This window comes from Gymnoscopelus braueri (genome assembly GCF_963280865.1).
Source record: "Gymnoscopelus braueri genome assembly, chromosome: 8".
Classification (NCBI taxonomy): Eukaryota; Metazoa; Chordata; class Actinopteri; order Myctophiformes; family Myctophidae; genus Gymnoscopelus; species Gymnoscopelus braueri.
Genome location: NC_137609.1, coordinates 5,563,672 through 5,578,833, shown reverse-complemented (window position 1 = coordinate 5,578,833; position 15,162 = coordinate 5,563,672). Strand labels below are relative to the sequence as shown.

The 15,162-nt window shown below is 43.4% G+C and overlaps 2 protein-coding genes across 2 annotated transcripts in view; both read right to left on the bottom strand.

The window, feature by feature from the left end:
* LOC308090122 (uncharacterized protein) overlaps positions 1-15,162 on the bottom strand; it is a gene marked incomplete at both ends in the record, with an annotated part of 102,253 nt that overhangs the window by 27,302 nt on the left and 59,789 nt on the right. The gene's annotated exons all lie outside the window — the stretch shown is intronic.
* Positions 10,580-12,879, bottom strand: LOC308090035 (uncharacterized protein; the record flags this gene model as incomplete). Its single annotated transcript, XM_080435061.1, has 2 exons — positions 10,580-12,010; positions 12,874-12,879. 2 exons carry the CDS (start codon positions 12,877-12,879, stop codon positions 10,988-10,990), a joined length of 1,029 nt encoding a protein of 342 aa, XP_080291187.1. The 3' UTR covers positions 10,580-10,987.

Here is a 15,162-nt window from a genome sequence, read left to right as displayed (position 1 = left end):
ATCTAGGAGTGCAGCAGTTAATCAAAATAATACATGTCATTTAATGATCAATAATGTAATCCCTGTTTATCTCTATTATAGTCATGTCATTGTACACATTGGGGCGGCCATAGCTGAATGGTTAGAGAGCCTGACTGGGAAGCCAGAGGTCTGATTTCAGGCCTCAGCAATGTGTCAAAGTGTCCCTGACAAGACACTTACTTAACCTCTACTGATTGATTGTAATGGATGAATTGCACTGGGTCAGGCTGACCAAAAATGGTCTTAACTAATCATGAGGTTTCATATTATTGTGTGCTAAGATGTATGGCCACAACAAGTTATAAAAGCTGACCTGGCTCCATTGGTATATTAAATGTATATACTTCTGAAGATGCATATACTTGCTCCTTCCTGTTTTGTTTAGTTTAGTTTGTACTTGCTCTGTGTTCCTTTCTTCTATATTCTTTCTATATTTGAACTCTTCCTGTAACTCCAGAGGTTGTATAATTGTAATTGTCCTTAACGTCTGTAATCATGTGATGTGAACATGTGACACTAAAGTTGATTCTGAATTGTGCCTGCAGACTAAATTCTTCCAAACATCCTAAATATATGAATGTTAAGACATCATAGCTGATGTTTCACCTTCCTGATAACCATATTATACATTATAGCATAATAATGAAACATCTTGCATGTGTGTGTGTGTGTGTGTGTGTGTGTGTGTGTGTGTGTGTGTGTGTGTGTGTGTGTGTGTGTGTGTGTGTGTGTGTGTGTGTGTGTGTGTGTGTGAGTGTGTGTGCTATAGTGCTTTGCATAGGCTTTAATGTAATACCACATAACACTCTAATAATGTAATACAACTTAATAGTGATCATAGCCATTCCATTAATTGATCATAGCCATTCCATTAATTGTAAAAATACTGTCAATTCATTAAAATACGTTAATTTTCTCCCCTCAGTTATCCAATATTTAAGTAAGTATAACTGTAGAATAACAGAAATTGTGCCTCCCATTGGGTGTAATGAAACACAGCAAGATTACATTCAATCATATCAAAACTGCAGAATTCTAGAAAAAAAAACTGTTGTACCATATACTGTATATAGTTTATAGCCATTTATAGTATAAGTGAATAACAACAATATTTTGCAATACAGAGAACTGCAAGTCTCCTCCTGGCCCTGTCTAGGGAGTACCGTTGCCAGTGGTGCAGCGCATACATTTCTCTCACAATATACTTCTCAAATCCATTGCCTGTTGGTCATGTGTAAAACACTACAGAACATATATATTATGTATATTACAATAATTAATTTGTTATATTTAACCATAGATAAAAAAAGGTTCCAGGTTTCAACAATTTTAAACAAGTCATTTGAAGCATGGACAGGTAAATGCAATATGGCAGAAACTGAACCAATCAAATCAATCAATAATAATTTCAGATCAGACAGGACTCCATACTAACTTTTGCACTGGTGCAGTACTGTCCCTTTAAGACTGAGGGCCCTAACTTGCACAACACCATGTCCCTTATGACAATGTCATTAGGCATTTTTAAAATGTATTTTCAAAAACATTTAAAAATAGTGAAAAGTAATCCTGGTCTCTATACTGCCTCCCCCTGGTCAGCCGGGGTGCCTGATGGAGGGAAAGGAACTGGTTGGAATAACGTGTTTGTAGTGTCAATAAGTCCTATACTTATAAGGCACTACATGGTTGCCAGGCTAAAAAGAAGTTTCGACGTGTGCTCAAGAACTTAATTCCAAACTGTCCACTTAGTTCAAAAAAGGTTTATTCACCGTCACTGTCAGCATACAAAACATAAAATAAAACGTAAACTTAAATGCACGGGAATAATAGCCCAACCGTTCTCTCAAACACAGTCTAAAACTGTGTGCCTCTGCCACAAGCAACCGCCTGCGCTTGATTGCAGCCTGGCCTAAGTATCCAGACACACCTTGAACTTGACCGCGCCCCGCAGACGCAGTGACGTCATAGAAAGGAAAAGACAGACATCAAATGGCTCTAACACACCAGCCCCTAATTGCTACTGGTGGAAAAAACAGAGCAATTAAAACAATATTCCACAAAAGAGCCATAAACGAAATCAAAATACAAAAACCTTTCTGGCAATAATACTCAGGCAATATTAATTATTGCGAAAACCCAAAACTCACACAAACAATAGGTTTAATCTGTACCTTCACACAAAAGGCAGATTTTAGTTATAGGTCTTTCAATTACATTTGTCTTGGTTTGAAGACGAACTGAACGTACGAGACCCTTCTTATCGGGAAAGGTTTGCAGTATTCTTCCAAGCAACCAAGATCCTCTTGGTGCTGAAGAATCCACCACTGCAACGATATCTCCAGGCATAAAACACCTTTTTTCCTCCATTTTTGTCGTTCTTGCAGTAGCGGTATACTCGTGCACCCATCGCTTCCAAAAGAGATCGGCGATATATTGGTTCTGTCTCCATCTTCTCTTTGCATATTGATCTCCCTTGTCAAACAGTCCTGGTGGAAGAACTGGTTTTCCTTTCATTAGGAGTAGGTGATTTGGCGTCAAAGCCTCTAGGTCATTTGGGTCATCAGAGGGTCTGGTGATGGGGCGATCATTCAGCATAGCTTCAACCTCGCACAACACCGTTTGAAAGCCTTCATCGTCCAGTGTTTGCTGGCGAAGCACAGAACATAAGATCTTTCTGATCATTCTGATGATGCGTTCCCATACGCCACCGAAATGAGATCCAGCCGGTGGGTTGAAACTCCATTTGACTCCTTTTTGTGCTAGAGATCTTTCGATGAGGGTTTGATCAAAATAAGCTAAGGCCTCTCTTAGCTCTCTTTCTGTTCCCACGAAGTTGGTACCGTTGTCCGATCTTATGTGAGAGACTTGTCCTCTCCTGCAGATGAATCTTCGGAGAGCGTTGATACAAGAGCTTGTATCGAGGGAGTAAGCCACTTCCAGATGAACGGCTCTACTTGTCATGCAAGTGAAGATTACTCCATAACGCTTTACAATGCTTCGACCTCTTTTCACGTCGATGGGCCCAAAGTAATCTATACCAACGTTAGTGAACGGAGGGAGATCTGGAACAACTCTCTCTGTGGGCAAATCTGCCATCTTTTGTTCCCCGATTTTTCCTCTGTAACGTCTGCAGAATCTGCACCTTGTGGTGATCTTCCTCACTGCAGAATTGGCGTTTGTAATCCAATACTTTTTCCTTACAGTAGAAAGTACATGGTTCCTTCCTGCATGACCCAGTCGTTCGTGGAAATGCCGGAGGATAAGGCTCGAGATGTGTTGATCTTTAGATAAGATGAGGGGGTGCTTTAACTCTTCTGGCATTGCCGCTCTGTTCAGTCGCCCCCCAACTCTCAGAAGACCTCCATCTAAGATTGGATCTAGCTTGTAGATGGTGCTGCTCCTCTGCACTGCTTTTCCACAGTTTAATGCAGTTATTTCTGGCTGAAATCTCTCTTGCTGACAAAAGGAAACGATAGATTCCTCCGCTTCTGAGAGATTGTCAAGCGACACCTTCTGGCATCCTAAGGAAGCTCTCACAGCTTGCATTTCCTTATGCACGTCCAATACGGGTGATCCATTACCACCAGTGCTTACAAGCTGTAGCTGTTTTCTTTTCCTACTCAAGATTAGTAGGACCTCCTTTAGTTTAAGGATCCAGGCAACTGCAACCTTTAATCTCTGCCAGTCAGAGTAATAGGCTATCAGTTGGTGAGTAGCGTTTACAGCATCAACAACGGTTGCATTCACCAAGAGATTTCGCTTAACCTCTGGGTCGTCAGCAGTGATGTAGACATCCACGGGAGCTTCTGGCCACCTTTCCTTAGGCTGCCATAGAAACGTTGGGCTCCCAATCCATTTCTGTTTGACCAGGTCTTCTGCCTTCAATCCTCTAGAAGCATCGTCGGCAGGGTTTTGTGATGTGGGGATGTATCGCCACTGTGACACATCCGAGTGGTCCCGTATAGTTGTTACCCTGTTTGCAACAAACGTTTGGAACCTCTTGTCTTCATTTTTAATGTACTTTAGGACTGATGTGCTATCTGTCCAAAAGACGTATTTCCTCAGTGGAAGCTGTAGCTCTGTCTGAAGCATTTTATCCACTCTGACAGCAACAACGGCGGCTGTGAGTTCTAGGCGGGGTATGGTAACAGGCTTCAGTGGTGCCACTCTGGCTTTTCCAAACAGGAAAGCAACATGAACTGCTTTTTCCTCGTTCTCCATTCTGAGGTAGGTGACGGTACCATAAGCGCTTTCACTAGCATCGGAGAAGTGGTGCAATTGAGCAGTTGCAATACCTCCGAAATCCTTGGGCTGCAAGCAACGACAGATCTTGAAATCTGCCACATTCTCAAGATCTGCTAGCCACCTGTTCCACTTGTGCTGGAAGGCTTGAGGTATTGAGTCGTCCCAATCACACTTCTGTCGGCATAACTCCTGCAACAACAGCTTGGCAGGGAGTATGAGTGGTGCGAGGAATCCTAACGGATCATAGACAGAACTGATGATGGATAGCATGCCACGCTTGGTGTGGGGCTTCTCCTTGACCTTCAGCTTGAAAGTAAAGGTGTCGGTCTCAATGCACCACTGAAGACCTAAAGCTCTCTCCATTGGCAGCTTATCTCTGTCCAGATCCAGTTCATGCAGGTTTTTCGATTTGTGTTCTTCTGGAATGCCTTGGAGCACCCTCCTGCTGTTACTGATCCATTTTGTAAGATTGAAACCTCCTTTCTGGCAGACAGACATGAGTTCCGTAATCAAGAGGACAGCATCCTCGTCAGAGGGCAGGCTTTTCAGAAGGTCATCCATGTAGAAGTTTCTGTTAATGGTGTCCGTCACTTCTACTGGAAAGCTGTGCTTGTTGTCCTCAGCAGTCTTTCTAAGAGCAAAGCATGCGCAGCTGGGTGACGATACTGCTCCAAACAAATGGACGGTCATGCGATGCTCTACAAGATTCTGCCTTAGGTCCCCTTCAGGCCACCACAGGAATCTCAAGAAATCCCTGTGCTCCTCTGCCACTTTGACTTGGTGGAACATAGCCTCTATGTCTGCCATTACTGCCACAAACTCCTGTCTGAACCGTAGAAGAACTCCTACCAAGGAGTTGGTTAGGTTTGGGCCTTGCAGAAGTTGACTGTTGAGTGAGACCCCTTTGAACTCCGCTCCACAGTCAAACACCACCCGTAGCTTGCCCTTCCTAGGGTGGTACACACCATGGTGGGGTATATACCACACCCTTCCCTCCTGTGGTTCCAACTGATGGTGTGGCACTTGTTCAGCATAACCTTTGTTGATGACATCAGTGAGAAAACTTGTGTACTCACTGTGAAACTCTTTATTCCTCTGCAGTTTCCTTTCCAGGCCACGAATACGTTGCTTGGCAACGCAGAGGTTATTTGGCAAGGTAATGTCTTCTGACTTGAAAGGCAACTTCATTTGATAATGCCCATCTTGTAGCTGAACAGAGCTCTCCACAAGTTCCATATACTTCCTTTCCTCTCTTGACATCTCCTCTTCGTCTGTAGATGTCCTCTCATTGAAATCATGATTGTACTGGTTAATAAGCAGTTCCTCCAACCTGTTTACAACTGTGCGATTGACAGTAGCTGTGGGGCAGCCACTCCCACTTTGCATTTTATTCTGCAATGGACCATTGATTACCCATCCCAGTAGGGTTCTGACAGCATACGGTCCATCCCCATGGCTGTTAATCACCTCCCACGGTTCCATTAACTTGGAGGCATTGGTACCAATTAACAGGTCCACAGTAGCTGCTATTCGAGGGATCTGGATACCTTGGAGGTAAGGCCACTTATCCAGCTCCTCTTCACTGATCAGATTGTCAATAGACACAGGCATTTCCCTTTGGGTGAATACATCAGGAAGCTCAAAGAACTGATTGCCAGTCAGCTCTGAGATCTCCAGGCCACTAATAATGCAGCTCGGCACGGTCTTGCTATGAGCCATGGTGCGCAAATGGATCTTCGCTCTCCGGCCTTCTATGTTTAACTTATTCACCAGCTGTTCGGAACAGAAAGTACCTGTGCTTCCTGGATCCAGAAAAGCATAAGTCTGGACCACCTTGCTGCCCTTGGAGCACTTAACTTGTACGGGCAAGATGGGGAGTATGCCGTTGTTGCCAGCCCCTGTATGGCCACAAGTTGATGATGTAGTGAAACTCTCTGCTTTTACTTTGGGCACTTCGGTACCTCCAAGGCTCCCCATTTCCTTCCTCTCAATATGTAGCACACTGGGATGTGTTTTGTTGCAGTGCGAACAAGTAATGCGCCTGTCGCAGTACTTGCTTATGTGCCCTGTGCACAGGCACCCAAAACACAGGCCCTTCTCCCTTAGAAAGTCCAGCTTCTCTCTGTGTGCCTTCTTCCCCAGTTGAGGACATTGCTCCACAGCATGTCCACGTGTGCAATACAAGCAGGTTCCAGGGATTGTCTTTCTGTAGGAGATACTCTTGCTCTGAAACGTATTCTGGTGTGGCTAAGACTTTGACTCGTCGTCATTAACTGCCACATGAGTTGCAAAACTATTTCTTTTGAACTGAGATTTTATTTGAGGTTGAGGCTTGGTTTTGATTCCTCCTTTTACCAGAGGAGTGTCTTGGATGTCACCAAAGACAGGATCGGAAGTGATCCTGACCTGTTGTTCGATAAATTTCACAATGTCTCTGAAACAAGCTCTTCGTCTTTGCTTGTCAATAATGTCGAATGCCTTGCCTCTCCACTGCTCCCTGAGCTTGTATGGGAGTTTCTGTATGAGAGCTTTCATGTTAGCCGGCACGTTTAGCTCCTCCAAATACTGTAGCTCCTCCATGGCATTAGAACATTGTCGCAAGTACAGTGCGTAGGCTTGAAGACCTTTCGCATCCTCTGCCTTGACATTTGGCCAAGCCATGATTTTGTCCATGTAAGCTGCTGTTACTTTTATTGGATTTCCAAAGTGCTCCTCGAGTAGGTCTTTAGCCAGAATGTAACCTCTCGCAGGGGGAACATGAAGGCAACTGCGTACCAGGTCCCTTGGCTGTCCCCTAGTAAACTGCTCAAGGTAATACAAGCAGTCACCCCGGTCACTGGTTTTAGCCTCCACACAATGCTCGAAGGCCTTTATGAATGAACGAAACTTTAAGGGATCACCATCAAACTCTGGGATTTGCCTGCGTGGTAGGAAGTGAGAGGCTTGTGTTTGCACAAGGAGTGCCATCATTTCATTTTGACTTTGAAAAAGATCTCCTGATGGTTGATTGTTGTTTGGAGATGATGATAGAGCTGCATGGGGTAATTTTTGCCTTTTTTGCCTTTCCACAGGCCCCCAAGTAGATGTGCCAAATGTTGATTTATTTTGTCGAGAGTTGAAACGATCCTTATGAGCTGCATCCTTTCCTTTGTGATGCTCAGAAGTGACAGACGTTAGCGGTGGCTGAAGCTGTTGTGAGGACTGCTGTACACCAAGAGTAGGTACGGTTTTAGGTTTAGCACCTTTCCTAAAATAGGACTCCATGCCATCAGATTTCCTGCCAGTAACACTGCTACTGGCTTCCTGGAAGACTGTTATTTTAGCATCAGAGGCTGCTATTTGAGCGTTCAGCTCCAGCTGCTCCTTTCTCCTCCTAGGAGCCTCAGTCTCTTCATCCTGTGTTCTCCTCAGAGCCTCAGCCTGTTCCTCCACTGCATGCACCTCCTTTAGTGCAGCAGCACGAGCCACTAGTGCGGCCCTTTCCGCCTCTGCCTTTATGCGTGCAGATGAGGTGGATGATCTTTTGCTCGACCTTGAAGTGGTGGATTTATGGTGTTTTGAATGAACTTTGTATGTAGCAACGGACGGAACATTTGAAATGCTGTCATGGGGCTCAATAACAACCTCAACATTTTCACCGTCATTGGTGGCAACAAAACACTCATTAGCATTTTCACCTTTGCCGGCGGCAACAAAACCCTCATTATCAACCTCATCATGCTCATCATCACCATTGTCATCATCATCATCATCAAAATCACCTTCATCATCATCATCAGGGGAACCTTGTACCTTGCATGTGAACCTGCCTTCATTCACTGCCTCGATAAACCCATCAAAATTCAACATTTTTGCATCATACCATGTTTGGTGTTTCTTTGCTTCATCCTCAGGCAGCAAACCCATTAAAGTACCCTGAACCTTTTTGGCTTCACCATATAAACCCATAAATGTGCGAAATGCATCATTTGCCTTGTTTGCATTTCGCTGTTTAAACAAGGCAATGATGTCTTCCTTAACTTTTAAAAGTTTATTCAGTTTAGCCTTTCGCTCCTTCTCCAAACCATCAATTTTGTCCAACAACGCTTTGGGTGTCATTTTTACCGTGCGTTTCCCCAAAGCCCCATCCCCACCAACCTCAAGTTCAACCTCTTCATCAGCGCAAGTTTGCGCCTCCCCTTTCTCCATAATAAATAAATAAAGTCAATGCTCCGTGCTCCACCCGCAATACAGTCTTGTCCAAACAATACGCCTTAACGCGCAAAGTCTTTTTTAAGGCGCTTGTTACCAATGCATTGGGTTTGTTTAGGTTAGTGTGCACACATTTTTACAATGGCCATTGCTTTATCGGCGCTGCGCCGCTAATCGTACTAACCAACACACTGACGTCCGTCAGCGTACGAGATGGTGGTGTAGGTCGGAGATGGTGTGCACCCGACGTGCGGTCCGGTCCAGTCGCGCTCTCCGCTGGGCTGGCTGCTGCTGGCGTGCGGTGTCGTCTGTCGGATGTCCCCGGTTCGCTCCTATAGCTCCGGGTGGCGATCGCTCACAGAACCGCACCTCGCAGCTGACCGCCCGCTGATCGTCCGCCGTGGGTCCCCGTCTCCGCCGTGGCTCCGTCGCCTCCGTCCACTCCACTCCACAACAAACACACACGGCCTGTCCGTGCGCGTTCCCAACGAGCCTCGCTGATGTGATTTGTTCCCAATAAACAAATCACCCTGAACTGAGGCAGTTTTAGACCTAAATGTAGTGTCAATAAATCCTATACTTATAAGGCACTACATGGTTGCCAGGCTAAAAAGAAGTTTCGACGTGTGCTCAAGAACTTAATTCCAAACTGTCCACTTAGTTCAAAAAAGGTTTATTCACCGTCACTGTCAGCATACAAAACATAAAATAAAACGTAAACTTAAATGCACGGGAATAATAGCCCAACCGTTCTCTCAAACACAGTCTAAAACTGTGTGCCTCTGCCACAAGCAACCGCCTGCGCTTGATTGCAGCCTGGCCTAAGTATCCAGACACACCTTGAACTTGACCGCGCCCCGCAGACGCAGTGACGTCATAGAAAGGAAAAGACAGACATCAAATGGCTCTAACAGTGTTCCTTCCACGAGCTACGTCTAACCAGGGAAACTCCCCCCTGTCAGGTGAAAAGAAGCGGCTTGCTAGCTCTCATGCATTGAAGAAAGGAGGCATAAGCTCGGCTCTAGGCTCTCCCTAGGCTGGCAGAAGGAGTGTAGCGCCCAGGATTACTTAGACAATTGGCACGGGGTGAAAAAATGGGTTACAAAAAGTGTGAAAAAAATTATAGTAAAAACAAAACAAAAAGTTAAAATAACCGATCTACAAGCTCACAATGCATCAATATATTCGGCTAATTTCAGTATTTAAAAAAAATGTTATAAGTGTCTAAAGAAAGGTGGGTGGGCGGACTACGGCCACGTCCCTCTGACTCAACCATAAACAAACCTGATATACGCATACAGTATAGGCAGGACCACGACCATGTCACTATAACTCGGAGAACCACAAACAAACCCGAAAAAAGATTATGTATATATATATATATAGAGGCATGTCACTATGACTCAGACTTAAAGGTAGGGTAAGTGATTTTCTTTGGTTAAAATAAGTGTTAAATAGCTCTATATTCTGATAGTACTCATTGCTATAGAGTGTTTGTTCAGTAAAAGGAGTCTCCTTGTCTCTCCAGCTCTTTATAAAACAGAGAATGCATTTTCAGTTTCAGTTTCATTTCCAATTTTATCCAATCAGGATAGAGAACTCAATCAGGATATAGATTAAACAAGTGAAATTGGAAGTGATGACACTAAGAAATGAGCAGGCAAAATTGGAACTGGAACACTACAAAAATGAAGCTTAAAATGGGTACTTTCTCCTGATTGGCTGAGATTTTGACACCTAACGCAAAAGGTATTTTCTGTTTATTAAAGAGCTGGAGAGACGGGGAGACTCCTGTTACTGAACAAACACTCTATAGCAATGATTAGTATCAGAATATAGTGCTTTAACCTTTTAACAAAATACTTTTTGTTTTAACCAAAAAATATCACTTACCCTACCTTTAACCATAAATAAACCCTATACGCCCATAGGCATATAGGATCCAGATGCTATGCCCATATGAGGTGAAATGCATAAATGCAGGCATGCAAACAGCCCCGAGGTGAAAAAGGTGACAACATGTTTTTTTTGGGTCAGGTGTCACATGTTTGCATGTCTGATAAATGGGACCGACGACTCTAGTAATAAAAAATGCCTATTAAGATTAGGCAAAATAGGGCCCTTAGAGTCTGCAGTGTGTGCAAATGACATCATCTACATCATAATATAAAAACTATAACATTCTAAAACAGTTCTACCTTATACAATTGATATGGTTTACATGGTCATTTATAGTAATAACACCAAAATAATTTACAATACCTCTAGGTAAAAGTTACTGTTATAATACACTGATGACTCCAAAAGCTGAGTGCTAATGAAAACTTCTGTTGACAGGAGCAGTATAAATATTCCTATTTTTGCCTCTCTATCCAACTCCCTGACAACATAGAGCCGTTTAATTTGATCCTCCCAGTGAGGTAATTTATATTAGAAAGTTTTTTCTTTTTTCCCCTTTTGGTGTGAATGCACTGATGTCTTTTCAGAGCACTTAACTGACTGGAACTCTTCTCAAACTGTTAACACTGTGTCAAGAGTGGAAAGGTTTTTCTCCTGTGTGGATACGCTGGTGTCTCTTCAGGTCACCCGACTGAATGAAACTCTTGTTGCAATGTTCACACTGGAAAGGTTTTTCTCCAGTGTGGATACGCTGATGTGTCTTCAGTCCAGATGACTGAATGAAACTCTTGTCACAATGTTTACATTGGAAAGGTTTCTCTCCAGTGTGGATACGCTGATGTGTCTTCAGTCCAGATGACTGAATGAAACTCTTGTCGCAAAGTTCACAGTGGAAAGGTTTTTCTCCAGTGTGGATACGCTGATGTGTTTTCAGTCCAGATGAATGAATGAAACTCTTGTCGCAAAGTTCACAGTGGAAAGGTTTTTCTCCTGTGTGGATATGCTGATGTGTCTTCAGTCCAGATGACTTAATGAAACTCTTGTCGCAAAGTTCACAGTGGAAAGGTTTTTCTCCAGTGTGGACACGCTGGTGTATCTTCAGGCGCTCTGACCGACTGAAACTCTTGTCACAATGTTTACAGTGGTAAGGTTTTTCTCCAGTGTGGATACGCTGGTGTGCCTTCAGAGAACCCGACTGACTGAAACTCTTGTCACAATGTTTACAGTGGAAAGGTTTTTCTCCAGTGTGGATACGCTGGTGTGCCTTTAAAGAACTTGACTCATTGAAACTCTTATTACAGTGTGTACAGTGGAAAGGTTTTTCTTTAGCGTGGCTAAGCTGGTGTGTCTTCAGGTCACCTGACCAACAGAAACTCTTGTCACAAAGTTTACAGTGGACAGGTTTTTCTCCATCTGGTTGATGTCTGTCGTTCAGGAAGTCTATGTAAGCCTTTAGTTCTTTTGGTTGAGTTAAAGCCTTGGTAAATTGTTGATGACTATAGGATCTTGGTTGATCAGCATCTCCTTGTTTCTGTCTGGTTGTAGAGCTGGTGATTTGAGTCTGCGAAGACTGGGACCTTATTTCTGAGAGAGAGAGAGAGAGAGAGAGAGAGAGAGAGAGAGAGAGAGAAATGGTGAGTACAAATACATATAGCTTCCATCATCAAACAAGTCAATTGTTTAGGAGCACTACGGCTTCCTTGTTAATATTTCTGATTTAATGTTTTTTTAAATCTTTTATTCCCCAATTTAGTCGTCATACCAACTCCCAGTTTTCCCACACATGTAGTTCCTGTCCTTGTGTTTAACACACTGACTAACCTCCACTGGTCTCCCCCCAATCATCACTGTCTTCAGTGACTTCAGTGTCAGAAGCTCAACTTCAACTTCAGAGCAGTGTGAAGAGATGTCTTCATCAACTTCACTTTTCACTGCTAGTAATGTCAACATTGACCCATCAGGCTCCTCTGGTCTTTGAAGTATCTCCTCCTGTTCCTCTTTAATCTGTGGAGGCTGTGGTTCCTCCTGGAGCAGACTGGGGCTGCTCTCCTGTTCAGGAGAATCCTCCTCTTTACACACAACCATGTGCAGGATGTCTAGGAGCAGAAAAATAACATGATAGTGAATACTGGATTCCTAAAATGTACATACATTTTTCTATCGTGTTGTTCCCTGTACAAGTTGAGCTATCAGCTACTTTGATTGACCAAACATTTACTAACTACAGGTTACTACAGGTGTTCCTGAAAACGGAAATTCAGAAAAATCACGTTTTAGGTTTTAGCAAAATAAACAATTTGAATTTAAATACTAGTTATTTTACCAAACAAGTGAATGTTGTTACAGCAAACTTGAATCATTAAATTATGAAACAATATTATACCATAAAACTCGCGTCAGCTCTGATTTGGGTAAATGAGGCTGTAGGTCAAGCCGTAGAGAACAGTACCTGTATGCACAGTATGTTCTGTATGTATTTCCCCTCAAAGGTAGACCAATCACAGCTCATGCCTTTACCGGCATGACATCATGAAACAGAAACTTCTCCACCCATGAAGTTGGGTCATAGTTTAAAATATAGAAATGGTTCTGTGAGTCTTTGAATCTGTTTGTCTGCGAGTTCGGGGCGAACTTGACAAACCGCTGTACCGATCAGCGCCAAATGTCTGCACAATGCCAGTAGGCCAAAGTATTTTTCACATCTGATAGAATGACTTAAACCCTCTATACCCCTTAAACCCCTCCCTCCGGATATCTAATTTCCATTTGATATCAGGAGTGAGTCTGGCCTGCAGGCCTGTCTGGGCATTTCTGCGGAGTTCATAACATGAACTCTCCAATCAGCGTCCTCGCTCATTGTTCTGTGATTGACAGCGGACGTAGGCCAATCAGGTGGAACCCGAGTGAACCCGAATGGAGCCGAGTGCAGCCGACCAAACTAGGACGGCCGCCATTGAAATTCTGTCTGCTCTTTTCGTCTCTCTTTTAAAACTTCAAAACGCTCTCAAACGTATTTTTTGAGGCACGGAATTTACTTTTAAGATATCGTTTGGATAGAATTTAGTTGTTTAACTTCATATATGTGGTCAATTAATCATGACAGAGCCTATTTAAAAATGAAAAGAACCGGCAGGGGCGGGCAGTGACACGCATGTATCCCAATAAAGCAACCTATTTTCGATGGGCAGTGACACGCATGTATCCCAATAAAGGAACCTATTTTTGGCATGGCCCTTTCAAAAGTCTGCTTGCGTCACGTTGCTCTGGTGGTGCTGTAATGAACTGCTGATTGGCTGAAGGGGAACAAACTGCTGATTGGCTGAAGGGGTTGTCAGTCAACGGTATTACTCCCACCCAGCTCCAGCCCACAGCCAAATTGCCCATAAAGGCCTGTAGGCCAGACCAATTCCTGAAATCAAATGCAAATGAGATTTCCGGAAGGGGGGTGGTTTACCAGGCTACTATACTAAAGACCTCTACACACTGTACGATATTTGAAATGGTCGGCGAGTGAACAGATCGTTAAGCCTTTCACATTGCACGAGTTTCTCTCTTGAAATCAGGCTAAATATATCGTTGTGATTCTCGCACGATTGATTGATCGGCGACAGGGGTTCACTGATTGCAAGATATTTCACCACGATGTGATCCCGACCCAATACATACATTTGTTTTTATTCCAAACGTCTCACGAAAACGTGAAAGGCTCCCATGATATATGCGCGAGACCGAGACAGGACGCTAATGAGTGACATTAAATAATTCTCAATTTCTCTGTATTTCTGTCTCTCTCTCCCTCTCTGAAACAAACGTTTCAAAAGTCAACCAGGGTGCAATTCAGATCAGAAACAGTGTTGCCGTGTCCGCTCATTATAAGCGAGTTGCTTGTAAAAAATATTGGTGGTTGCGTTTCTTTTTAGCTTATTGCCAAAGTGTAGTTGCTTATTTGGCTTTATTTATTAATGTTGTTTTTTTTCTTTGAAAATATCTGCGACGCGTTGTGAGCTTGTAGATCGGCTATTTTATTTGTATATAGGTTTAAAGTGCTCTCGCTTTTGTTGGGCTTATTTTCATAGACCTGGTTGCTTATTTCTTGCGCAAAACCTGGCAATACTGTTCAGAGATACATACGTGCGTCACACCCACACCCACACCCACACACACACACACACACACACAGCTCTCTCTCTCTGTCTGCAAGCCCTATTCCTCTCTAATAATAAACAGCCCCATCGCTCACTCTAACAATCTGTTTTATCATGTTTAACTAATACAGGACTGGTCTGTCTGGACGGTAATATTGCGGTTCTATGCGGGAGGACTAGCCACGGTGCGTGGCTGTAATGTGCTCTCATTGGCTGTAGCGTGCACTAGATCGGGGCCGATAGACACAATTATCCAACAAGTTTGAAATCTAAAAGTTATCGGGAACCCCTCGCCGACCGTACTTTATCGGGGTGTTTCTTCTCGGAATACCTTACACACTGCGCGATCAACACCTCGCCGAGGAATGCCCGATCTTAACTGAGATCGGTGGTTTTGTCGGCGAACACCAAAAAATATCCCCGATAGTGAAATCGGGTCAAATATCGTACAGTGTGTAGAGGTCTTTAGTGAGCTAAACCTCTATTGTTCCACCCAGAAAAGAGATGCTCGAGTTCAAGTGGTTGAACCTTATATCAAGAAGCAGAGAAAAAGCCTGTCAAAGCTCTATTTTTTTCTCTTTTTTTTTTACATTGATTCACAAATAAGAGGATTTGCTTTTGGATGTTAAATATATTGTAATTTTGTTTTAGGTATTGTTAT